At 40.2% G+C, this 26,717-nt stretch overlaps 1 protein-coding gene across 1 annotated transcript in view; it reads right to left on the bottom strand.

The window, feature by feature from the left end:
- The window catches only part of LOC126414371 (zinc finger protein 64-like), a 111,711-nt gene that overhangs the window by 69,844 nt on the left and 15,150 nt on the right, over positions 1–26,717 (bottom strand). Inside the window, exons 3-6 of the mRNA XM_050083340.1 lie at positions 24,249–24,431; positions 24,009–24,161; positions 10,489–11,409; positions 10,184–10,357 (exon numbers count right to left, since the gene is read on the bottom strand). Coding sequence (XP_049939297.1) covers positions 10,184–10,357; positions 10,489–11,409; positions 24,009–24,161; positions 24,249–24,431 — 1,431 coding nt within the window. The remainder of the gene's footprint in view (positions 1–10,183; positions 10,358–10,488; positions 11,410–24,008; positions 24,162–24,248; positions 24,432–26,717) is intronic.

Here is a 26,717-nt window from a genome sequence, read left to right as displayed (position 1 = left end):
CAATCCTTTAAATGGTTGTGGTTTTATACATCGGTGTAGAATTTCCCGGCACTTTAGAAAACGGAACTCAGGGGAAAGACAAGTTTTAGAAAGATGTCTGATGTACAGCAACGTGTACAATGCATATTTTTGTATTACAAAAGTATAAAATGAAATTCCACCAAACATCGCATGTTACTTTCTGAAGGATTGAAATTGAGATTGCGATGCGCTTTTGTAAGCCAGTTGTAGCTCATGTCAAGCGATATCGTCAGCCGATGACAGTGGATATTCAGATCATAGGACACGTGATGAAGTCAGCCAATAGCAACATCACTGTAAAGTAGCGCAAACACACAAGTAGATAAAGGTAATGGTTTAAATTAATATACATACGTACACAGCATTGCTACAAGAAAAGAAAAGCTTTCACGCTTAATATTGGTCACTAAGATTAATAGAATGCAAGAGAAGCTAAGCTTTAACACATAATGATCATTTTTGTGCGTGTTACACTTTAAAGATACATCACAAAAATGTGCCAGTAAATTTTTTAACGACGACATAAATGTCTGATCTTCTGGGCTCGAAAATATTCTAAATGGTTGCCCTCAAAGATTTTATTTTTGAATGAGAGTCAAATGCTCTGTGACTTAAGAAATTCATCAGACATTTGTGCGCACAGAGTTCATCTTGCGTAAAAGGAAATTTACTTTGAAAGTAATGCTTTCCAAACAACCATTCGCAATATTTTCCCACGACCTGTTAGAAACAGAATCGTTTCAGCAGTTGCCAGAGCGCGCCAAATAACAGGTGTCGCAGCACTTGCGCAGCTACGATGATGTAGGAAGCTCGTACGTTCGCACGTGTAAAACATTAAAAGATCTTACATTACGTCATAAAAGAAACAAGACATTAGAGGACACTCCAAGAGCATGGGAATTTTGTCAACTATACTAAAATGCATAATTCGGCTTAAAGTGCACATTCGTATGTCCAGATTCAGATGTAAATTTTCTTGGAGTACCTGTACTGTATTATCCTCATGTTTAGTTCTTTATTAAGCCATAATGCCATACGTACTAGAAGATGAAAACGTGAACTTGAAATGCAGCGAACAGTTGAAACTAGCCAATAATGTGGAATTAAACACTTGGTTTCAAATAAATTGACTGCCTCAGCAGAAAAGATTAGTAAAAGTCAAATTTCTTTAACAAACCGACAAAAATAACTTCATTGTTCTGCAAGGCGATTAACGCTTGACTGTCAGAAACAAAATAAAATCTGAAACTAATCACATATTTTAGCCTTCCGCGATGATGTGCATGTATTTTAATTCACTTGATAGCTCATGACCACAGAAATCCGTTTTGTTTTCATTTGAAGTGAGAGCAATAAACGAAGAGGATACAGCAGAATCACTTAACGTAAACACAGGTCACATGGAGACTACCACCTCCCACTACAACTCAGACTGCTCCGTAAATCAGTTCCGGATCTAGGATACCAAACCGGGGAAATATTAGACAGTGGCGCTCCCCCCTCCCATGAGCATTTGAGGTAGGATGCCAAAAATTTAAAAATCGACTTTTCAAAAAATCTTCATTTTGTAGCGCACATCTTTCTGAAGAGTCTGATACATAAAACATATATATTCAAGGAAACATAAAATTTTCTTTTATTTTTAAATGTTCAATTGTGTCTTAAATCTTATGGGACTTAACTGCTATAGTCATCAGTCCCTAAAGAGGGAACGTAAGACATGTTATTTGGTCTTAAGTGTGGCAAAGTGCAGTGCCACGCCTCTCCATACAGCATTCTTCCATTGCACGTCTCTTGTATTTCAATTTGTGGAATTCAGACATGTAATATTTTTTAATGGAGTGGGTGCCACCAAACCATATTCACGCCAGTGGAAATTAAAATGTCCTGTGGTGCCTCTCCTGCTCCCAGTTGGCCGGTTTGACATCCTGCTCCTCTTTAAAAAAAATCTCGGTATTAATACTGGTTGAGATTATTTGTAACCGGCAGAACAAGAACTCTTCAGAAAATTTGCAGTCTTTACTGCCTATTAGCTAATAACTTTGCTGATTTGTGTGACACAAAATAAATATAGGATACATAAAATGAGTAAAGACAAGAGACAAGCAAGACAGTACACGATTCTTCAATCGTTAAGTCCTAGCTTCTTTACTCTCTAATCTTGCCACAGCTTTATATGGTGTACTTTCCTTTCTGGAAAAGAATCTACTACCTCATCAAAGTTCGTCAACGTTTTACTACATGAAAAAACGAAATGTCGTTGTCTAATACTAGAAAGCTGTTAATACAAATTGTACCCAAGACTGGTGTGGTTTCTTGATCTGATTACATGTGTTTTGTCACCCCCATTTGTCTACAGGAAAGTTTATTTCTAGATGCGACGGGGATTCCCCTGGCAGAGACATCATGTACACTATGCACGCATTCAAAAATCACCTTACGATTCTTTCAGAAATCGACTTAGAATTTGTTTAAAATGTTCAAAAACCAACAGGGATGTGTTCAAAATCATATGAGAAATCAATAGACCAATGTGCGCTGGGTGCTTTGTGAAACAAGGTAATTTTCCTCAATAATATGAATTGCCCCCCCCCCCCCCCCCCCCCCTCCTCGTTTTGCCAGCCCCCTTGTTCCCGGCCTGTTGCGCATACATGAATCTGGCAGCTTAGGCGCACCAGTAAAATTTTTCCGGATAGCATCAGCATCTGGCTGCTTGCTGCAATTGCTTATACAGCTAACTGCCACACTTCTGTAGCCAGAAGCAGGAGAAGGTACTACTAAAATGAGACTCAACTGCACATGCGGATAAGCTCACTCCCAAGCGCTCAAACGAATCTAATGTAAAGGTGTGACGTCATGCCCATCAGAGGCAATTTGTCGTTATGAAACATTGCATTGTCTTCCTAAAGCCTTTGACACATTTTACTGTTGGCAGACGCTTGTAAGAGCACTATGTTTTGTTGTTTATATATGGTGAATTTCCCTTGCAACTTAAATTTTATTTTCGTTTCTTTTCTCTCATTAGTTTTTTATTGCTGCAGTATTATTCTGCAGTAGCGAGATACAGTAATATTCTTAGTTACAGTATTGGTTCTTAACAGTCAAAGTCTACAAAAATTTAACTGAAAACTAAAACAATGAAAAATTCCCAGAATTCTAAAAAATTCCCGGGTTTTTCCCGGATCTCCGGTTGTCCGGGTCGTATACACTCTGACTGAGAGTGGACTCATAACAGCTGTCTTAACTGCTTAGGTAAGAAACACTACATCTTCCAGTACCAACTTACAGCACTTCCCCCTTGCGCATGTCGACCATAAAATTTTCCTCGTAGTGCCAGATGACTCTTACCTACCAGGCATTACTAATAGTATTTAAAATCAATACCACTGGGAGCCTCCTGTTCGTCACAGACCTTTATCTCAATCCAAAAAAAGAACTCCACCAAGCCAAACCATTGTAAGTGAGCTCCTTAGTTCAGGCTTGTGCGTCAATCAGCTAGCAACTGGTCTTCTCCCCTAAACCTTGTGCAAAAGAAAGACGGTTTGGCCAGGCTCTGGGGAGATTATAGGACTCTTAATGCTCGCACCATTATAGACAACTATCCAATCTAGCACATACAAGACTTTGCACAGTTGCTTAATGGTGCACAGGTGTATTAGTGTTTTGGGACTGCTGCGAAGCCTTTCATCAGATTCCGATGGCCCAGAGGACATTCCAAAGACCTTGCTCTTGTTGTGAGCATACTACATAGGAATAGAGTCGAGACAAACTATGAGAAATTTCAACTGCGCGAATGAGACGTCACCTTCCTCGGCCATGCAGTTTCAGCAGATATCATCTGTCCCACCTCTGACCAGGCTGATTTCACTAAACACCTTGCTCTTCCCAGTGACTAACATGAGTTGTGCTTGTTTCTCGGCATTATCAAATTTTACAGACAACACATTCCTCAAGTTGCATCCCTTCAGGCCTCCATCATTGATGCCCTTAAAGGTATAAACATTTTTGGCACCAGGAAGATATGCATCAGGCTTTTGATCCACTGAAGTCAGCTCTTTCCCATCCTATTCCAGATCCTCGTATTTCCATTATAACCAACGCAAATGATTTGTCAATACACACAGTGTTACAGCAACACATGAGCGATACAACAAAACCTTCGAAATTTTTTTCCGAGAAACTGACAGCCTCTCGGTGCAAACGGTCCACATTTGACTGCAAATTACAGGCAGTCTGCAAAGCGGTACGATACTTTCATGATGACTGAGGGCCGTGAGTTCACCATCTACAGAGATCACCAAACCCTAAAAGATGCGGTAACCCCCCCTCCCCCCGTGTGGACTCTATAACCTCCCCCATCACTATGGACGAGCTTGCCAACCTTCAAGTAAACGACCCAGAGTAGTCAAAAATGCTTCAGGATTCGAACTGTGTTCTAACGCTCGAGCAGTCTTGGGCTCTACAATGCCTATCTTCTGTGACACTTCGACAGGTAGAATCTGCTCGGTTGTCCCCACCTCCCTCCATTGTACAGTTTTACAGTTTTTGACTCCCTTCAAGGCCTTACCCATCCAGGTATTTAAGCTACAACTACAATCATAACAGAACACTTCAACTGGCCGGGGGATTAAAAAGGACTATAGGGAGTGGATACATGCATATATACCATGCCAAAGGAGCAAAGTCAGAAGACATGTCCAACCATCCATTGGAACATTTAGAATACCAAAGGGCAAATTACAACATGTACACATTGATATCATTGGTCCTCTACACTCGTCCGATTGCTTCCACTTCATCCTGTCTAATACTGATCATACGACATGGTGGGTTGAAGCCATCCCACTCTCCGATATCATGGCTGAGACTATAGCTCTTCCCTTTGTCAGTCCCTGTATTGCTCAATTTGGTTGCCCGTCCACAGTCATCAGAGACCAGGCCACCACTTTGAGTCAGTATTGTTCTCCCACTGGTGCGAGCTCTGTGGGTCGGAAAAATTCCACATAACAGCATACAACCCTCAGCGTAATTGTTTAGTTGGGAGATGGCATTGTACTCTGAAGGCGGCATTACCACGGCGGCTCTTGGTCTTCCACACTCCAATAGGTTCTACTCTGGGCGCACACAGCGCATGAAGACAAACTGCAAGTCTTATTAGCAGAGGTCTTATATGGCGAAGCCCTTGTCCTACCTGCTCAGTTTGTTGAGCCAGTGACCATTCTAACCACAGATGAGCCAGAATTGGTTAAATGAATGCTCAAATGCATTTCTAAAATACATTAAAATACATACCCACCCTGCCCCTCCCCCTTACAAAGGCTCATACCATTCCTCATGCATATTGTAACTATGTTATGCTTCATGACGACTCAGTCAGAGCCATACTCCAGCCCCCCTACTCTAGCCTGCACAGAGTGCTCAGAAGAGGACAGAACACTTTCAACATTCTATTTAATGGAAAGAAGGAAACAGTGTCTGTTAATCGGCTCAAGCCAGGCTGTTGTTTAGCTGACACCCCCCAACAGTATGGATGGTGGTCCCGATTCTACAGTTGTTGGTCCACAGGGGAAATTACCATCTCTCTTCCAAGTGATTCCTTTAGGGATCCTGCACTCCCCCAAGTGCAGTCTCTCTTCCTCTGCATGTGATTCTGTTCTTTTACGTAGATCACTGTTCCATGTCAATATCTACAGTCTTACCATTGACGACCTGTCTATTGGAAAGTGTAATGGCACCAACTTCATCTTCAATGTTCCTTCAACCCCACCACACGACACATCGTTGCACTACGACAGTGCCTGGCAGTGGGAATACAGTCTCAGAAACTGTAGTTACAACTGATGCGGTGTTTTTTTATTTAAATAATGAAGACACAACTGCTGGCTTCTCAAAAAAAACAATTATCTACATCTACATCTATACTCCGCGAGACACCTTACGGTGTGTGGCGGAGGGTACTTATTGTACCACTATCTGATCCCCCCTTCCCTGTTCCATTCACGAATTGTGCGTGGGAAGAACGACTGCTTGTAAGTCTCCGTATTTGCTCTAATTTCTCGGATCTTTTCGTTGTGATCATTACGCGAGATATATGTGGGCGGTAGTAATATGTTGCCCATCTCTTCCCGGAATGTGCTCTCTCGTAATTTCGATAATAAACCTCTCCGTATTGCGTAACGCCTTTCTTGAAGTGTCCGCCACTGGAGCTTGTTCAGCATCTCCGTAACGCTCTCGCGCTGACTAAATGTCCCCATGACGAATCGCGCTGCTTTTCGCTGGATCATGTCTATCTCTTCTATTAATCCAACCTGGTAAGGGTCCCATACTGATGAGCAATACTCAAGAATCGGACGAACAAGCGTTTTGTAAGCTACTTCTTTCGTCGATGAGTCACATTTTCTTAGAATTCTTCCTATGAATCTCAACCTGGCGCCTGCTTTTCCCACTATTTGTTTTATGTGATCATTCCACTTCAGATCGCTCCGGATAGTAACTCCTAAGTATTTTACGGTCGTTACTGCTTCCAATGATTTACCACCTATGGCATAATCGTACTGGAATGGATTTCTGCCCCTATGTATGCGCATTATATTACATTTATCTACGTTTAGGGAAAGCTGCCAGCTGTCGCACCATGCATTAATCCTCTGCAGGTCCTCCTGGAGTACGTACGAGTCTTCTGATGTTGCTACTTTCTTGTAGACAACCGTGTCATCTGCAAATAGCCTCACGGAGCTACCGATGTTGTCAACTAAGTCATTTATGTATATTGTAAACAATAAAGGTCCTATCACGCTTCCCTGCGGTACTCCCGAAATTACCTCTACATCTGCAGATTTTGAACCGTTAAGAATGACATGTTGTGTTCTTTCTTCTAGGAAATCCTGAATCCAATCACAAACCTGGTCCGATATTCCGTAAGCTCGTATTTTTTTCACTAAACGTAAGTGCGGAACCGTATCAAATGCCTTCCTGAAGTCCAGGAATACGGCATCAATCTGCTCGCCAGTGTCTACGGCACTGTGAATTTCTTGGGCAAATAGGGCGAGCTGAGTTTCACATGATCTCTGTTTGCGGAATCCATGTTGGTTATGATGAAGGAGATTTGTATTATCTAAGAACGTCATAATACGAGAACACAAAACATGTTCCATTATTCTACAACAGATTGACGTAAGCGAAATAGGCCTATAATTATTCGCATCTGATTTATGACCCTTCTTGAAAATGGGAACGACCTGCGCTTTCTTCCAGTCGCTAGGTACTTTACGTTCTTCCAGCGATCTACGATAAATTGCTGATAGAAAGGGGGCAAGTTCTTTAGCATAATCACTGTAGAATCTGAAGGGTATCTCGTCTGGTCCGGATGCTTTTCCGCTACTAAGTGATAGCAGTTGTTTTTCAATTCCGATATCGTTTATTTCAATATTTTCCATTTTGGCGTCCGTGCGACGGCTGAAGTCAGGGACCGTGTTACGATTTTCCGCAGTGAAACAGTTTCGGAACACTGAATTCAGTATTTCTGCCTTTCTTCGGTCGTCCTCTGTTTCGGTTCCATCGTGGTCAACGAGTGACTGAATAGGGGATTTAGATCCGCTTACCGATTTTACATATGACCAAAACTTTTTAGGGTTCTTGTTTAGATTGTTTGCCAATGTTTTATGTTCGAATTCGTTGAATGCTTCTCTCATTGCTCTCTTTACGCTCTTTTTCGCTTCGTTCAGCTTTTCCTTATCAGCTATGATTCGACTACTCTTAAACCTATGATGAAGCTTTCTTTGTTTCCGTAGTACCTTTCGTACATGATTGTTATACCACGGTGGATCTTTCCCCTCGCTTTGGACCTTAGTCGGTACGAACTTATCTAAGGCGTACTGGACGATGTTTCTGAATTTTTTCCATTTTTGTTCCACATCCTCTTCCTCAGAAATGAACGTTTGATGGTGGTCACTCAGATATTCTGCGATTTGTGCCCTATCACTCTTGTTAAGCAAATATATTTTCCTTCCTTTCTTGGCATTTCTTATTACACTTGTAGTCATTGATGCAACCACTGACTTATGATCACTGATACCCTCTTCTACATTCACGGAGTCGAAAAGTTCCGGTCTATTTGTTGCTATGAGGTCTAAAACGTTAGCTTCACGAGTTGGTTCTCTAACTATCTGCTCGAAGTAATTCTCGGACAAGGCAGTCAGGATAATGTCACAAGAGTCTCTGTCCCTGGCTCCAGTTCTGATTGTGTGACTATCCCATTCTATACCTGGTAGATTGAAGTCTCCCCCTATTACAATAGTATGATCACGAAACTTCTTCACGACGTTCTGCAGGTTCTCTCTGAGGCGCTCAACTACTACGGTTGCTGATGCAGGTGGTCTATAGAAGCATCCGACTATCATATCTGACCCACCTTTGATACTTAACTTAACCCAGATTATTTCACATTCGCATTCGCTAATAACTTCACTGGATATTATTGAATTCTTTACTGCTATAAATACTCCTCCACCATTGGCGTTTATCCTATCCTTGCGGTATATATTCCATTCTGTGTCTAGGATTTCGTTACTGTTCACTTCCGGTTTTAACCAACTTTCCGTTCCTAATACTATATGCGCACTATTTCCTTCAATAAGAGATACTAATTCAGGAACCTTGCCCTGGATACTCCTGCAGTTTACCAATATTACATTAACTTTTCCTGTTTTTGGTCTCTGAGGACGGACATTCTTTATCAACGATGATAATGTCCTCTCTGGTAAGCCGTCAGGTATTTTATCGTTTCGCCCAAGGGGGGGTCCCTCTAACCTAAAAAACCCCCGTGTGCACGCCACACGTACTCTGCTACCCTAGTAGCTGCTTCCGGTGTGTAGTGCACGCCTGACCTGTCTAGGGGGGCCCTACAGTTCTCCACCCAATAACGGAGGTCGATGAATTTGCAACCATTATAGTCGCAGAGTCGTCTGAGCCTCTGGTTTAGACCCTCCACACGGCTCCAAACCAGAGGACCGCGATCGACTCTGGGCACTATGCTGCAGATATTAAGCTCAGCTTGCACTCCGCGTGCGATGCTGGTTGTCTTCACCAAATCAGCCAGCCGCCGGAAGGAACCAAGGATGGCCTCAGAACCCAAGCGGCAGGCGTCATTCGTTCCGACATGTGCTACTATCTGCAGCCGGTCACACCCAGTGCGTTCAATAGCTGCCGGAAGGGCCTCCTCCACATTACGGACGAGACCCCCCGGCAAGCACACCGAGTGCACACTGGCATTCTTCCCCGACCTACCCGCTATTTTCCTGAGGGGCTCCATAACCCGCCTAACGTTGGAGCTCCCTATAACTAATAGGCCCGCCCTCTGTGACTGTCGGGACCTTGCCGGAGAATCGGCCACTGGCCCAACAGGCGAGGCACCCTGTGGTGGCTCGGAAACGATGTCATCACCACTAGGAAGCACCCCGTACCTGTTGGAAAGGGGGTAAGGCAGCTGCCACGCGGCCAGATCCCACCTTCGCCTTTCGGCCAGGCACGCGCGAGCCCACCACTGTCCGCCATTCACCCTGGAGTGATGGCTGACCGGTAAGATGCTCACTGCCGGAAGACGCAGCGACATCAGGGGTTCCATGTGATTCCAAGGCCACCGAAGTAGGCATAGGTCTCACCACAGTTGCCCCAACGCCACTACGAGCCGACGCCTGCGCCTCGAGCTCGATGAGCCTAACAGACAAAGCCTCCACCTGCCCCCGAAGAGTGGCCAATTCTCCTTGCGTCCGCTCACAACAACCACAGCCCCTACACATGACTATGTTTACCCTACTCTGAACAAAATTAAGTCAAACATTTCCACTTTCCAGATAGTTAACCAGTTCCAGTTATGTTAGTAGGTAAAGAGTGGAAAATTCTGATAAACTTTATTGGATAATAAACAAGCCGCTAGCAAGTATTCTGATGCCTGTTATGTATGTATATCATAAATAAACTATGAAAATGAAAGGGGGATCCTATAAATAATTTTTACCTCCTAAAAAGTTATTTCTGACACATTTTACATTTTCTTGCATTTTACACCATTGTTTTGAAGACCCTCAAAAATAGTACAAGTGCGTTTTCACTGTATACAATGACAGGAAGCACACACTAAGCAAAACTACCATCTTATTCTTACCTTATTGATATGTTTGTTCCTTTGATGTCTTATCAGAAGTTTATGATGGAGTGTTCGATAAGTGCACAAATCACACGACAGTTCTGACTCACTGTGAGTAAGTTCATGACGGCGTAAGTTTCCTAAACGAATGGTTTTGAAGCTGCATTTTTCACACTGATAAATGTTTGAAACCTGAAATACATATTTCAGTATCATATAAACAGAAATTCACACTGAATTTTAATAAACTGCACTTTACATATCGATGAAGTAAACCATTGGGAACCAAGTAGTAGATACACAAAAACCATTTATGTAATTACCTGCTCATGCAGCTGCTTATGGCGTTGATAATGACTTTCACGCTTTGATTTGAATGAACACTGGGAACAGAAGAATTTAAATGGTGCCAGTTCTTCATAATTTTTTCTTCTCACTTTCTTGTTTGTATCTTTTGAAGCTTCCTTTCCTTGTGATATTTCTGTGGCATTTTTATCTCCTTGGAAAGTATCCACATTAGAACCTTTAATTTCTACAGGGAAGCAAACTACAGCATCTGCTACACTTCCCTTCTGGGGCATGCTGAATTTTGCATTTCTTTCATTCTCAGCAGAAATACTGACTGGAGCTTGTGACGGAGAAGAATTTTTAGGAATTTTCTTAGTGGTTTGAGAGTGAGAAGTTTGTCTTTTATTTTGTACTTTAAAATCATTAGGCACCATGCAACGGCGTTCCTCAGCAGTTTTTTCTGTATCTGAAGTATTCTCAGAATGTTGGGACTGAACAGTGTTCTCATAAGCAAGGTCATTTTTATGATTAGTTTTGGAGGTGGAATGATCTGTGTCTGGAGAACTATGATCACATACAAAAGCATTACCTTCTGCTGATGGAACATCTGTTTCTAATTTTACAGCTGAAGCTGCTGTATGAGTTTTTTCACGTACAACAAAATGTAAAAAATTTTCTATCTTATTCTTGCCATTGTAATCACATTGCACTTTTTTAATGTGTTTCCCGACATCACTGACTCCATTTGGTTGAGGTGTAACCTTAGCTTCAGATGACTGCACCCTTGATGCCAAATGTACATGGTTTGCCTTGGAACTTTCTCGTAAATTCACGTTCTTCTTCTGTGTTAGTACATCAGCAAAAGCTGAAGAGCTAACTGTTATATTAACATAAACTTCATTTCGTTCTGAATGATTTTCTTGAGATACATTTTTTCTGTCATGTGTAGAACTTATCTGGAAGAAAAAAAAAGTTACGTATGTTAAAAGAAAATATCAGAAAATTGTTCATCAATCAAACACTTCTGCACAATCGATGCAACAGTTTATCATTATGGGGCTATTATTCTACATTTACATACATACTCTGCAAGCCACCACATGGTGCATGGAAGAGGGTACATTGTGCCAGTACCACTATTAGCCATTCTCTTTTCTTTCACTCTCATAAATAGATTGTACATATGGCTCCGTATGAGCCCAAATTTCTCTTATCTTTTCTTTGTGGGCCTTACTTAAAATGTCCATTAGCATTCATAATGAAAGCTCACATTTATACATGTCTTTAACTATATATTCACGTACACATGTTAATGTCAGATGCAAATTAACGGAGCTGAAAATATGAAATGAAGTGTACAGGTTGCTCCTACAGTCTAGAATTTATTCTTAAATTATTTACATGTGTTGTTCAGTTATAATTCAGTGTGGCCTATGTGTGGAGGTTGTTTGTTGCCTAGAAACTTGTATTGCTGACAAACTGACCTGTATGCACTTGGTATGTACAGCCAAGAATGAATACGGGGAAGGAATTGCCTGCTGAAAATCATATGCTGACAGCTTGCCACGACATCAGGCGTAACTGCTACTGTTCACTTGCACTGGCACTCAGCTTGCTAGGACATACTTGCCTAACACCTTCATCCAAAATGGCAAAGTTCTTTTCTATCATGATCACTCTCTGAACCTGCAGCTACTACTATGTCATCAGCAAATCTGATGCAGTATGTCTTTTCACTATCAATTAATTTCCTTTGTTTTCTCTTTCACATTTTGCATTCCTTCTTCATTTTATATATTCAGCAGGTATGGAGACACAGAACAGCCCTGCCTCAATCCTTTTCTGATTTCAGCATCCTTTTATATTAATTTTCATGCTCTAATATGTCAGCCCCTGGTAGCTGAGTGGTCAGCGCGACAGACTGTCAATCCTAAGGGCCCGGGTTCGATTCCTGGCTGGGTCGGAGATTTTCTCCGATCAGGGACTGGGTGTTGTGTTGTCCTAATCATCATTTCATCCCCATTGACGCGCAAGTTGCCGAAGTGGCGTCAAATTGCACCAGGCGAGCGGTCTACCCGACGGGAGGCCCTCATCACATGCCATTATTATTATTATTATTATTATGCTCTAATATATGTGTAGTTCATAAACTATTTTTCTCTCCTTCCAGTCTAGCTAAATTTTCTTCATATTCCAAACTAATCTTCTCCAATTCATGGATCATTTGAGGAAACAACATGTACTTCTAAACGAGAGGAATCCATTGCAGTACATGGATTTTATGAAAACTTACTATTTACCTCTTTAATCTTGCACATGAAACTGTGAAATTTTTCTAAACTCAACATCAACAAAAAAAGAGTTGTGCCAAATATGAACATCTACAGCTCGTTTTCAACAAAGTAGCTCACTACTGTGCTTACCAAGCAGAGGTCACAGTTTCATGTCCCATGATAGGGTATTTGATATCATTAAAATCAAACTGAGAAAACTTGAAACCATAACCTTATCATCACACTATTATGAGGTTCTGAGCACCCATTTTATCTGTAGGGTTCTTGACAATTGGCATATGTACGATTTCAAGACCACTGCACACAGTTTAATACAAGACAAGCTACCATTCAAAAGTTTTGTAGCTAGAATTCTTTTTTAGAAATAAGGAAACCAAGTTAGTGCCATCTGCAAAGTCTAAACAACATACTACTTCTCTCTGATTGTGTTGAAGTGAAGAAAACTAACAGAGACAGTTTCAAGTACAATGATCAATCAGCTGTAAGAAAACCTAGAAACCATGTGACTGTCAAAAAAAGCTGACAGTGTAAAGAAACTTGAGACATTTGTTACTACATCATCAGAAGCCCAAGAGTTCTATGAGAAGGCCCTAGAGTGTAGCAGTGAATGTAACAATGAAAATAATGAAGTACAGTTCCATAATCAATCAATTTATTGAATTACTGTTTGTTCACTACATTAAACTAGGGCATTACTGCTACAAAATAATCACTCTGTCGATTTTAAGTTTTGGAATAAATCATGTTTTTTCACATTTTCTGTTTGCAACTGAAAGTGCATAGAAAAGTTTTTCCATCATTGTATTATGTATCCAGAGTTTACTTGTGAAATATACTGTTCAAATAATTCAATAAAATGTGTTTCCTGGAAATTTCGTTTTTTGTATAAGTCTATTTTTGTGAAAAACTCATGTATTTTATTTATTTGTTTTAAATATATTCAGGTGTACCTTATAAACATGGGATGAAATGAACAGCGACCCGTAATTTGTGCAATTAACTGCCTATGCTGTTGTAAACATAGTTATTATTCTGCTTATTATGAAATCCTCTGGCAAATTTACTATATCAATAGGATTACATATACTGAACAGTTATGTCTGGTTTTCTTTTCCTGTAGTTCATTTGTATTATTTTATTCCATTTTTATTTTCCATTTCACTTACTTCACTATTTCAATTATACTAACCTTTATTTAATTTTAATCACCATACTGGTAACTACTGGTTATTGCTTCCTTTGTTCCTCCAGAAAAGTCTTCCTCGTTTCCTCTTCCACTCCTTCTAGATGCCGCTGACTTAGATTGTTCTTGTTCTTCTTCATGTGACGTTGCATTTAATTAACAACAGTATATGATCACAGTCTAGATCTGGTCATAGATGACTGGGGAGTTTTAACCTGAGTCCTCTGTTTAACTCAAATGTAGTCTGATTGGTATCTTCCAACATTTGGTGCAATTCATGTACACTTTCTTTTAAGAAGGATTTTAAAGAGTGTCTCAGTAATTATCAATAATTACCAGCTCATTTTGACTGCAGAAATGAATAATTTTGCCTGTTTGGTTGGTTTCTCCTTATATACAGCTCTTGGTTCACATCCACATCCAACCATCTGGATTTAAGTTTTCTGTTATTTTCCTAAATTGCTCCAGCAAATGCTGGGATGGTTCCTTTGAAAGGGCATGGCTGATTTCTTTCCCTATACCTGAAACAATCGGATCTTGTGCTCTTTCTCTAATGACCTCAATGTTTACATGACTTTAAACCCTAACCTTCCTTCCTTCGTCTAAAGCTTTTGTGTGTGTGTGTGTGTGTGTGTGTGTGTGTGTGTGTGTGTGTGTGTGTGTGTGTGTGTGTGCGTATCTCTATGTCCTCTTCAGATATTTTGTAAGAGGTGATCTACACCCATAACCAACAAGCAAAGTCCAACACAAGCCATTTCTCTCTGTTACAGATAGAGAATAACACTGTATATAATATGATATCTCTTGTGGTGTGGACCACACTTCACACATCAACACTGACTTAGGCCTTCACGGTGCCGGATTATATGCAGGAGCCTGGGGTGATCCCATCAGAGAAGGCAGCTGAGGATCAGCACCAACTGAATAGAAGTGCCTCAGTGGTCAACAGAAATGTTGTTTCAGTTACTCAGTTTCCATGGTAATGTCAGATGGTGCCACCCCACCCCACCCCACCCCACCCCACCCCACCCCACCCCACCCCACCCCACCCCTCCCTTCACTTCTATCCCATCCCCAAGCAGCAACTACAGGAGCAGAATATGCAAGTAGTGTGCGGTCTGGGGGAGAAGCCACTGAGGAAGGTAGCTGGTCAGTGTCCATGGGCATCACTGGGGAAAGTTGAGGTACAACAAGTTTCGATGGAACCAGAGGGTCCACCATGGGTGGAGGAACAGGTGAATGCCAACCAGGATGTTGGAAGTGAAGACCGTTACATTGGTGGTGCTGAAGTCGGTGGGCAGAAGCCATGGTATAAAACACGAACCCATGGTGAGCGGAGATTGTCTCATTAGTCTAGGTTGGCTGGTGCCCAAACTGATGCGCCCAGACTGGAATGCCCAGTTGGGAGGGAGAGACCTTAGTGATGATGTGTACCAGTGGCGAGTGCAGTATAACCAAAATGGTGCAGTGAGGATAACCATGAAGCTGCTCCTCTGGACCGCAGTCTTTGATCTTGGTAGCTCTGTAAGCTGCTGGAAAGCTAAAGAGAGCATTAGATACAGTTTTTGACATCATTTCCCTGTGGATATGGTTTTAAAGGTGCGATATAGTACACTGCATTGCTTTTGAAGACTGGGTGAAAAGGCACAGTGTGAAGGTGTTGAATCTCATTAAGAGTGCAAAACCATTCGAAGTCACAGGAGGTAAACACCATCCCCTTATCAGAAACTGAGATACATGGTGTGCCTTCAAGGGCAAATACTTTTTCCAAGCCCATGGTAGTAGCATCAGTAGTGACCTGATACATGTGTAACACAAAAGGGAAGTGTAAAAAGGAATCAATCATGATCAACCACGAGTTCAAAAAACAGACCAGTAAAATATAAGTGGTTGTGCTCTTGTAGTTTTACAGTATAAGGTCAGAGAGAGAGAGAGAGAGAGAGAGAGAGAGAGAGAACCACTGGGAAGGTGCTGCTTACTGGGCCAGACAGGCAGAACACTGGCAGACCAGGTCTGCAATGTCTGAGTCAATATTTGACCAGAGTCGTAGTCACATCAAATTTTTCATCCAGGGCACCCTCCGATGGGCAGTGTGAAGGCTGAAAAGATAGAGGAAGCAGGATGCAGTGGTATTTGCCTGAGAACAAAAACAGAAGGCCTTGATTTAGGTGTAGCTGGTGCTGCCTTGATCAACAGGAATGAATTTCTCGATTGGGAGGCATGTCCGGCCATTTGTGTTGTACAAAGTGAATAAGATGTCAATTATCGGGTTCTTGAAAGTGGCCTTCACTACGTCACAAAATGTTAAGGAAAGGTGGAAACAGTCTGATCCAGATCTGAATCAAGCTAGACACACACCAATTCCTGTTGTCAGTGGCTGGGTTAGGTCCAATGGGGAATTGGGACAGTGGGTCTGCATTTGCGTGTAATGTCACTGCTTGATAGTGGATAGAATAATGACAAGTACGATGCCCGATATTGAAGGCAATGGGTGGTCTGATTTGGTAGGGGATGCTTGGGGTCAAGATAGTGAACAACAGACAACAATACATGACAAGATGAAATTTCTGCCCACAAAGGAATAATTTAAATTCCTCAACTGCATGAATAACATCAAGGGCCTCACACTATTTGAGAATAGCACTGCTGAGAAGCAATTAAGGTCTTGGAGGCATACATGACAGGGTGTTTGATGCCATCAGTGTAATAATGGGAGATGACTGTGCATATATCATGGGGCAGATGCATCAATTGCTACTACCAGATGTGAACCATGCATATTATGTCATTTAGCATGGATCCTGTTTAAGGAACTCCTTTAAAGCGTGGAAAATTTGAAAGCCAGATGACCATTTGAAACACATGCCTTGGTGCCACAGCTGGTTCAGTGGGTAAAAGAATTCTGCTAGGTCTGCAACAAATCGGCCACAACAGTTAATCTAACCTAAAAACACTTTTAAGTCTTTGACATTTATGAGGAGCTGCACTTTACTGATTGCTACAACATAATCCTTTGCTGGTTCCAGTTTATTTTCCTAGAGGTTAAATCCTAAATATGACTGCATAAAAGAGCAATTGGGCATGCTGCATTTAAGTCCTGATGTTGCCAGCACCCAAAACGAAAGCTTGAGGTTGTGAAGGTGATCTACAGAGTTGCATCTGTGAGAATAAATAAATAAAAACACATCAAGGTAAATAGCACAGTTGGGAATGTCCTGTAGTAGATGATACACAAAACACTCAAATATGGCAGGGACTGAAGAGATTCCAAAAGATAACAGATTATAACAATAAAGGCATTATCGCATGTTTAGTAGCAGATAAGTTTGTGATGCTGCATCCAATGGGGATTTGAAAATATGCCTCCATGAGGTCAGTTTTACTGAATAAAGTGCCATGGTATAACTCCGCAAAGAATTCATCCAGGGCTGGTAGATGGTAAGTTTCCACCTCAGCTTGTGCATTGGTTGTTACTTTGAAATCGACACAAAGCCTCAAGATGCTGTTAGGTTTGCATATTGTTGATGGTTAGTGGTCCACTGTCTATGGAGAATAGACATTAATACTTCTTCATGAGTGAGCCTATCCAGCTCTGTTTTGAGATTAGTGGCCCATTGACTATGGTGCATAGGCTTTAACACTTCTTCATGATTGGGTCTATCCACCTCTGCTTTGATGGTGTCTTAAGAGCCAAGGGCACTGGATGAGCTTTGGAAATATGTGTGACCACCTTCTCTTTAAGACTGATACGAGCTACAAAATCAGTTGTCTTCTCTAGTCCAGGTGATATAATTTGGGTATATTTATCATAGAGAATCTTTAAGGCAGTGCCAAGACCCTTTTGATTACATGGCACACACTGTTTCACAAACCGTAAATCCAAAAGTGTAGAAAAAGTCTACCCCAAAAACATTGCTACCTTTGGATTCAGTTACCACCACAAAATATAGTGGATGAATGGCTTGGGTACAAGTAAATAAAACTGAAAATTTCCCTTGTAAAGGTACAGTGATGTCTTTAGACCCAAACATTTGTCTCATCTGCTTGCAACAGCTGCAACACAGATGCACCAGGGTCCAAAAGTAACCTCATAGGGAGTCTGTCACTGAATGTGTCCACGTACATTTTCTGACCTTCGTTATGAGAAGTCGGCAGTTCCATAGATTGCCAACTCACATCTCAAGTTTGAGCCTGTTTCTAGTGGAACTGCTAAAAACATTCGTATTTTAAGTGCCCCTTTTGCCACACCCATTGCAAGTTGCCTGGCAATGAGGGCACACACTGCGAACGTGGCAAAGGAAACAATATTTACATTATGGCCACATGTGTGATTTTTCCAGAAGGAATCAAGCTGTAAAAAAATGTGGCAGAAACAGAACTGCAGCATCTAAATGAGGATGAGCACACAGCATTGGAATTCATGCTACCACTGAACAGGCGGGACACATCTTCAAGGTCACATGCAGAAGAATGCACTCCAACCTATTTCTCTGCGGAAGTTTCAGCTGCTCGAGTGATCACACAAGCAGTGTTTCAAGCAGCATTCAGTCATGATGAACTCCAGACTAGAAGGTTTCAGTGTTGATGTGCAACATGGATTATGTGGACAGTGTATTGTTAATTCTTGAGCGATGAAAAATATGCATGTATTTACAGCCTATAAAAACAAGAGTGTGAAGACATAGTCATGACTAGCAGTTACCACAGGACTTGCTGCAATAGAGTGTGAGGAAATGCAACTGGAATAAATAAACACAGAGTTGGTAGCTATGAAAACTATACAAAAAAAAGTTTGATTTTTTTATTTCACATATATTTACAAGCAAGTTGTTCTTCCTATTCTGGTTAGGACAATCATCTAATATTTATTCCTTACAGTAGTTTTGCCAAGGCACTGATCAATGATTAAAACTGAAATAGTGTGCAAACTGGTCTTTTACAAATTCTCTGACTGTGTTGCCTCTAGTTCTACATGCACTCATACATGTCACGAACATATCAGAGAGTCCTCGATGTTGTACGAGCCAACAACCTTGACATAACTGTGAAATACATAGCATGTTGTAACTGTAATGCCAAAAAATTCAATATTCACATTTATCAGCTAGTTCAAAATCCACAATTTACTTGCTAAAATAACAAATGTGATTCAACAAAATGCCTAGCCTTTAATGATCTGTAAATAGATGTTCTCAAACAGAGCACATGCAAAGCTGAAAGTCTCCTTGTGGAAGTTGTCAATCAAGAGACAGGCGAGATCTCGATGAAAATTGTGACCAGCACTGCAAGTTTCATCAGAGATGCAGGCAAAAATGAAGACATTCTGGAAGAATGTGTCAAAAATTTATACATCTGGGAGGGAGCAGTCGTAGTTCCAGCAGTGCTGAAGAAGACTATTCTAGACAAGATTTTGAAAGTGATGCGAATGGTGTTCTCCCATTAATGTAACTACAACACACTCGGGAATGTAAGAAGGGAGCACATCACTAACCTGTCATCACATTATCAGTACTCTCTTTAGATTATAACTGTTAATATGCTGATAAATTATTCTGCTGCTCATTGCAGAACTAATTAATAATGCTAATACAGGATGTATACGCAGACAAGGAAAAAATTCCCAGATTTTTCCCAGATAAAAATACAACTTTCTTCTGGGTGAAAACAGGCTTTTTCTGTGTTAAGTGACAGTATATTTTCCCTTATAAATCCTTTGAATAGTTAAGGTTTTATACACGGGCGTAGGATTTCCCGGCACTTTAGAAAATGAAACTCAGGGGAAAAGACACGTTTTGGAAATATCTTTGATGTGCAGCAACATGTACACTGCATATTTTCATTTTATGAAAGTATACATCGGAACTCTACCAACTTTCCAAATCATTGAAATCGAGATTGCGATGTGCTTTAGTAAGCCAGTCATAGCTCATGTCACCTGATCTTGCCAGCCGATGACAGCGGATATTCAGAGCATAGGACACGTGATGTAGTCAGCTAACAGCAACATCACTGTTAAGTAGCATGAACACAGAAACAGGGAAAGTTAATAGTTTAAATTAATATACATAGTGCTGCTACAAAACAACCAAAGCTTTCACATATAATATTGGTCTCTAAGGTTAATAAGCTGCAAGAGAAGCTAAGCTTTCACATATAATGTTGATCTTTTTTGCACTTGTTACACTGTAAGATATATCACACAAATGTACAAGTAAAATTTTTAATAATGACATAAATGTCTGATCTTCACAGCTCGAAATTCTTCTAAATGGCTCATCATCAAAGAGTTGATTTTTAAATGAATGTCTCTGCGATTTAATAAATTCATGGTACATTCTCGCACATAGTTCAACTTATGTAAAAGGATATTTACTTTGAAAGTAACGCTTTTCAAACCACCATTCACAATATTTTCCCGCGACCTCTTAGAAATAGGTTCTTTTCAGCAGTTGCCAGAGAGCACAGATAAAAGGCGACATCATGCTTGAGCAGCTATCATGACGTAGGCAGCCTGTATGTACGTACGTGTAAAACATTGAAAGTTCATACATTATGTCATAAAAGAAACAAGACATCAGAGGACACTCCAAGAGCATCGGAATTTCGTGAACCATACTAAAATGTGCACATTTAAAGGGCATACTTAATGCGCACATTCGTATGTCGAGATTCCGAATGAAGTATACCTCGACCTGATATTAAGCTTTCCAATGTCGTTTTCAGGATGTAAGTTTTCTTGGAGCACCAGTACTGTATTATACCATGTTTGGTTCTTTATTATAGCATAATGCCATACGTGCTAGAAGATGAAAACATGCACTTGAAATGCAGCGAAAAGTTGAAACTAGCCAGTACTGTGGAATTAAACACTTCATTTCAAATACATTGACTGCCTCTGCAGGAAAAGGTTAATAAAAGTCAAATTTCTTTAGCAAACAGACAAAAATAACTTCATTTTTCCGCAAGGCAATTAATGCTTGACTTTCAGAAAGGTCGAAATAAAATAAAATCTGAAACTAATGACATATTTTATCCTTCCGTAATTATGTGAATGTATTTTAATTCACTTGATAGCTCCCAGCCACAGACATCCGTTTTGTTTTCATTTGACGTGAGAGCAGTAAACTAAAAAGAAACACCAAAAAAAAATTGAATTTTCAAAAATATGTTCATCTTGTAGTGCACATCTTTCTGAAAAGTCTGAAACATAAAACAAATGTGTTCGAGGAAACGTAAGAAATATTATTTGGTTTTAAGTGTGCCAAAGGGCAGTGCCACGCCTCTTCATAAAGCATTCTTCTGCTCCACATCACTGTATTTCGCTCCGTGAAATTGAAACGTGCATATTTTGTAATGGATGCCATAAAACTATATTCAGGACAGTGGAAATTGAAATGTACTGTGGTGTCTCTCCTGATCCCAGTCGGCTGGTTTGACAGCCTGCCCCTCCTTTTTTTTTTTTTTTTTTTTTTTTAGAAAATTTGCACTCTTTATTGCCTATTAGCTAATAACTTGCTGTTTTGTGCGACATAAAATTAAATGTAGGATACATAAAACCAATAAAGACAAGAGATAAGCACAATATTACACATTTCTTCAATCCTTACTTCTAGTATTTTTTTCTCTCTAATCTTGCTACAGCTTTACACGGCATGTTTTCCTTTCTGCGAAAGAATCTATTACCTCATCAAAATGTGTCAAATGTTTTGCTACATGAAAAATCGAAATGTCGTTATCTAATACTGAAGAAGCTGTTAACACAAATAATACCCAAGACTGGTGTGTTTTCTCGATCTGATTACGTCTATTTTGTCACTGTCTGCTAGATAAAAGAAAATAGCCCTTTCTAATATTGCAGCAATTTAGTAACACACACCAAATAAACCAGACTGTTTTGGCAAAAATGGCCACTTTTAAGACGCGACAGGATATAGTTCTCGAAGTACCAATATCAAATGCCTATTAGGCCTACTACAAGCAAAAAGCTTTATGTTAGGAAATAGTTTTACATTTCATTCATACACACCAGTTTCTCAATCATGAGATCGAAAAGTAGTATTACAAAATTTTTATATAAATTTGGAATCGTCTTACTCTTCCATAATTTGTGTGATGTCCCCGTTTCTTCTCCTTCCTCGTTCTAACAAACAATCTTGTCATCACCAATTCTGTAGCTATTCCTGCCACTGTCAAAATTTGTTCACCGATTAACTTCACTAACCCTTACAGAATCACAGGTTTTGTTATCCCGCAATTATTTTCCGGTTAGGCGTTATTACGTGTTTGTACAACACATTTTCCACGTTAATTCCAGAATAGAACTTATGCGGCTGCTAGCCGGAGACTGTAAACCAGTTCTTACTAGTGCAGCGACCTGGCCACAAATTTTCTGTAGAAATTTCATGTTCTTGGATACACCAAGAAGATAATACGTAATCTTTCTTACCTGTTATTCTTTTATTTCCATTCTGGTAGTCTGAATCTGTGGATTTCAGTAGTAATTATAACAATGCTGATCATTCGCAAACCCAATCAACCACAGAATCAGACAGCGATTGGCATTCATCCGTTCGGTTTTACTCTGCTCAGCTCGTATAGCCCCGTCCCCTCATGTCTGCGGAAAGTTTATTTCTAGATGCGACAAGCATTCTCCTGACAGAGACATCATGTACACTATGCAAGCATTCAAAAGTCAACTTATGATTCATTCAGAAATCAACTTAAAATGTGTTCAAAAACCAATAGGGAAGCGTTTCAAAATCATATGAATGATTGATAGACAAACGTGCACTGGATGCTAAGCGCTTTGTGAAACAAGTTTTTTTCCTCAAGAATATGAATTTGGCGCCCCCTTTTTCCGGTAGCATCTAGCTGCTTGCTGTGACTGCTTGTACAGCCAACAGCCACATTTCTGTAGCCAGAAGCAGGAGAATCTACTAGTCAAATGTGACTAAACTGCGCATACGCATGAGACCGGTCATAACTGCTAAAACAAATCTAATGTAAGCAGTTGTGACTTCACGCTGATCGGAGGCAATTTGTTGTTATGAAGGATTGCATAGTCTTCTTAAAGCCTTTGACACATTTTGCTGTTGGCAGACGTTTGCATGAGCACTGGTTGTCATCGTTGTATATGGCGCATTTCCTTTGCAATTTAAGTTATTTTAGTTTTTTTTCTTTCGTTTATGTTTTATTGTTGAAATTTTATTCTGCAGTAGTGGGATACAGTAATATCCTTTGTTAGAGTATCATTTCTTACCAGTCAAAATTATAAAAATTTAACTGAAAACTAAAACACTGTAAAATTCCCGGAATTCTAAAAAATTCCCGGGTTTTCCCGGTTTTCTCCTGGATGAAAAAATTCCCAGGTTTTTCCTGAATCTCCTGGGATGTATACACCCTATAATATTTAGCAATGAAATGTGAATATTCAACAATTTGCAGAAATAATTTTCATTTCTATCGTGAAGTCTGCAGTCGGCTGACTATTGCATGGTCTTCAGGTGTTGATTGCAAATAACTTTATGGTACTATCAGATACTAAACAGCTCTTTTCAGTTTTTTAAGTTTATTTATTACAAGTAGGAACTGTAAATAAATTTACATGTACATATACGACCTGCACTTTGTCAAGGTTTTTGTTTCTGTTGCTAGAGAATGCAAGCATAGGGTTCCATAAGCCACATCCGGCAACACTGCCATCTGCCCACCTGAACAGTCAACACTAATCACTTGTCTCACAGACTAAATTTATTGCAAATGTGTATGTTTCGTGTCACTACAGATACTGTTCTACAGGAAGTGCAACTTATCTCAGGCAAATAAGTTTCTGTGTACTGCTGACATAACTTACTGAAACCTCATAAATTCATGGTCCAGGTATATATAACTAGGTAAAACAATTATTTTTTCAGATTAGTGACCAATAATTTTTCCAACAGAATGGTCACCATGTTGTGAGTCAAGGCATAAACAGACATAAATAAATAAAAAATTAATAAATACTTGCTAAATGGGAAGAAACTGAATAATGCATAACTGATGTCAAACTTGTTAAAGACATGTTAATAATACAAACCTGCAAATTTTGTAAATCATGTTTCTGTGGTACATGTGCTACTTCTTTTTTTTTATTACAATTAACAGTCAATACTGATGAATCTTCACTAGTGCACTGACTTAGTTCAAGAGCATGATTGGTTGTCTCTGATAAATAACGAGTGAAAATGACCTAAGAGAAAAACAGAGGTGAAAATTAATTTTCAATATACACATCATTAATTTCTCTAACAGAACCTCCCAAGAAAAATTTTCTTACTTGTGCTTTTAAAATATTCACCCATGTGCCAGACAATTTTGGTTTCTCACTGGAGTCCCACTGTATGTAAACACCAGCTGCTGCAGCCAACTCTGCAACCACATCTTTCTGTGTCTTACTACCAGAAAGTCTGACACTTGTGAGAAATGCAGATGATAACGATACATCAGCCCATTCAAACACCTGAAAATTAATGTTAAGGTAATTAATGGTTTTGAAATAATGTGACATATGATTTTTCTGGGAAGCAGAATAAGCCAGTTTAAACTACAACCTCCGACAATAAAGTTCGGTGAATAGTCCTGTAACATTAATGTAGATGAACTATGAACTACAGTTACCTTACAGTCCTTCGAAATAGTCACCCGTGTAACTATGCACCACTGAACTCTGTGATATGAGTCCTGGAAATTTTGCACAAAGACTTCCTTTGGAATGGTGTTCAAAAGCCATACCACATTTTACTGGATGTCAGGAATATAGTCAAATCTCTTTCCTTTCAAAGCAAGTTTGAGTCGAGGGATTAGGAAGAAGTCTGGAGGATTGATATGCAATGAGTATGGTGGATGTTCAAGTTGCACCACCCCATTTTTTTGTCAGGAACTGTTTGACGATATTGGCTGTGTGTGTGCGCGAGTGTTGTTGTGAACAAAAAATCAGGAACCTTGTTGTGTGTACTGGGGTCGTACCCTGCATAGACGTTGCATGAAACGGTCAAAATTTCAATGTACTGAGCAGTATTCAACGTCATTCCCTCAGGTACAAATTTCTTGTGGATAATGCTTTGACTATCAAAAAAGGTGATGAGCATCGTTTTGATGCGTGATTTTTTGGCTCTGACCTTTTTACAATGAGGTGATGTTGGGGAATGCCATCCATGCTTTGCGGTTTTGTTTCTGGGTCGTACCGGAAACACCAGGTTTCATCCTCAGTGACAATAAGATTCAAGAAATTTGGTGTCGCATCCACTGTTTTGACAAAATCCTGTGAAGCCTCTAAACGTGCCTGCTTCTGATTGTCAATCAAGTGATGTGGCATACAACAATAACATGTTTTCCCCTTCCCTAATTCCTCGGTACGGATTTGTCACACAGATTCACGGTTCATCTGCAGATAATCCATTATCATGCGCACAGTTAATCAGCAGTCATTCAATGATTAATGTCCTCACTTTCTCAATGTTTTTGTCACTGATGGCGGTCACCCGGTATGGGGGTTGTCAGAAACACTTTCCTGGCCTCCTCAAAAACGGGTAAACCACTCATACACACACTTCATAGACAGTGCTTGATCTCCATAAAAACGTCCCAGCATTGCATGCACTTATTTCGGTGTCTTGCCAAGCTTAAAACAAAACTTGAAATTGATCCTTTGCTCGTCCATTATCCTGTTCTCAGTTTAGAACCAATGCACTAAACAAGCACTTTGTCCAACAGGTCTAACACGGAACACACACAATGCTCAACAGAACTACAGCGGGGGCAGGTTGTCAACACCAGCCACTACACAGGTGCAGTGTTCTGAGTCGCCAATGTTGCCCGATCCACCATTCTGACTTCATCCACTTATTTTCAGAGGTTGCATGTTGACTTTAATTCCAGTCATGTGTACTAACACACTGTATTTGGCAAAAAGTTTTTGGTTTCAATGTTTCCTTTTCTTTTTTCTTAAATACACTGTCACATTTACACAACAGCATGCAACAAATGTCAAATAGGCATGACGTCTACATCATTATAGGATATGCAAATGATTAGTATTTCACCAGAACCACATGGAGTATGTTTGAAAAATGCTGTGTGCATTATGTATATAAGGAAATATTACACAATGGGTTTTTCATTCAGAAATCACATTTCAGTTTTAATTGTTTTTGAGAAGATCATGTTATATCTCATGTAAGAAGGAGAAATGCCTACCAGAATGTGTCAAATATGACAGTGGCAGGATCTTGGCCTATCAAGACGGCAGTTCATTGCTCTGCAATATTGCTACAAAGAGGTCATGAACCTATGACCATCAAGCTGCAATGGAATATATGTTTTCAGGAGGACAGTACTCAGTGCCATACAGAATCTAATAGCCTCCACACAACTAGTGCCCGAGAGAACTGACATGCTATTCGATCAGCCTGGTAGTATCGTACAGCAACATAATGTACCTGAGTCCAGAAATAGACTTTTTGCATCAAAACAACATCCACGTGGACAATACAATGATGTCTTAAGCACCACAGTCTGTCACCACAGAGACCAATGTTGTGGCTTCTCTTGATGTGGCAGCAGAGTGGTACATGGACAGCAGTGCACACAATGACAACAATGGACACAACAATGGCACCATGTCGTCTTTTAGTTGAGTTCTGGTTCTGCACACAGGATCATGGTGGACATATCCATGTGTGGAGGCTTTGAGAAGAATGAACTCTGCCAATTTGTATTTATCATTGTCATAAGAGCCCTGTACATG

Source organism: Schistocerca serialis, chromosome 1 (genome assembly GCF_023864345.2).
Source record: "Schistocerca serialis cubense isolate TAMUIC-IGC-003099 chromosome 1, iqSchSeri2.2, whole genome shotgun sequence".
Classification (NCBI taxonomy): domain Eukaryota; kingdom Metazoa; phylum Arthropoda; class Insecta; order Orthoptera; family Acrididae; genus Schistocerca; species Schistocerca serialis.
The sequence above is the reverse complement of the archived record's forward strand: the minus strand, read 5'-3'. Positions and strand labels throughout refer to the sequence as shown.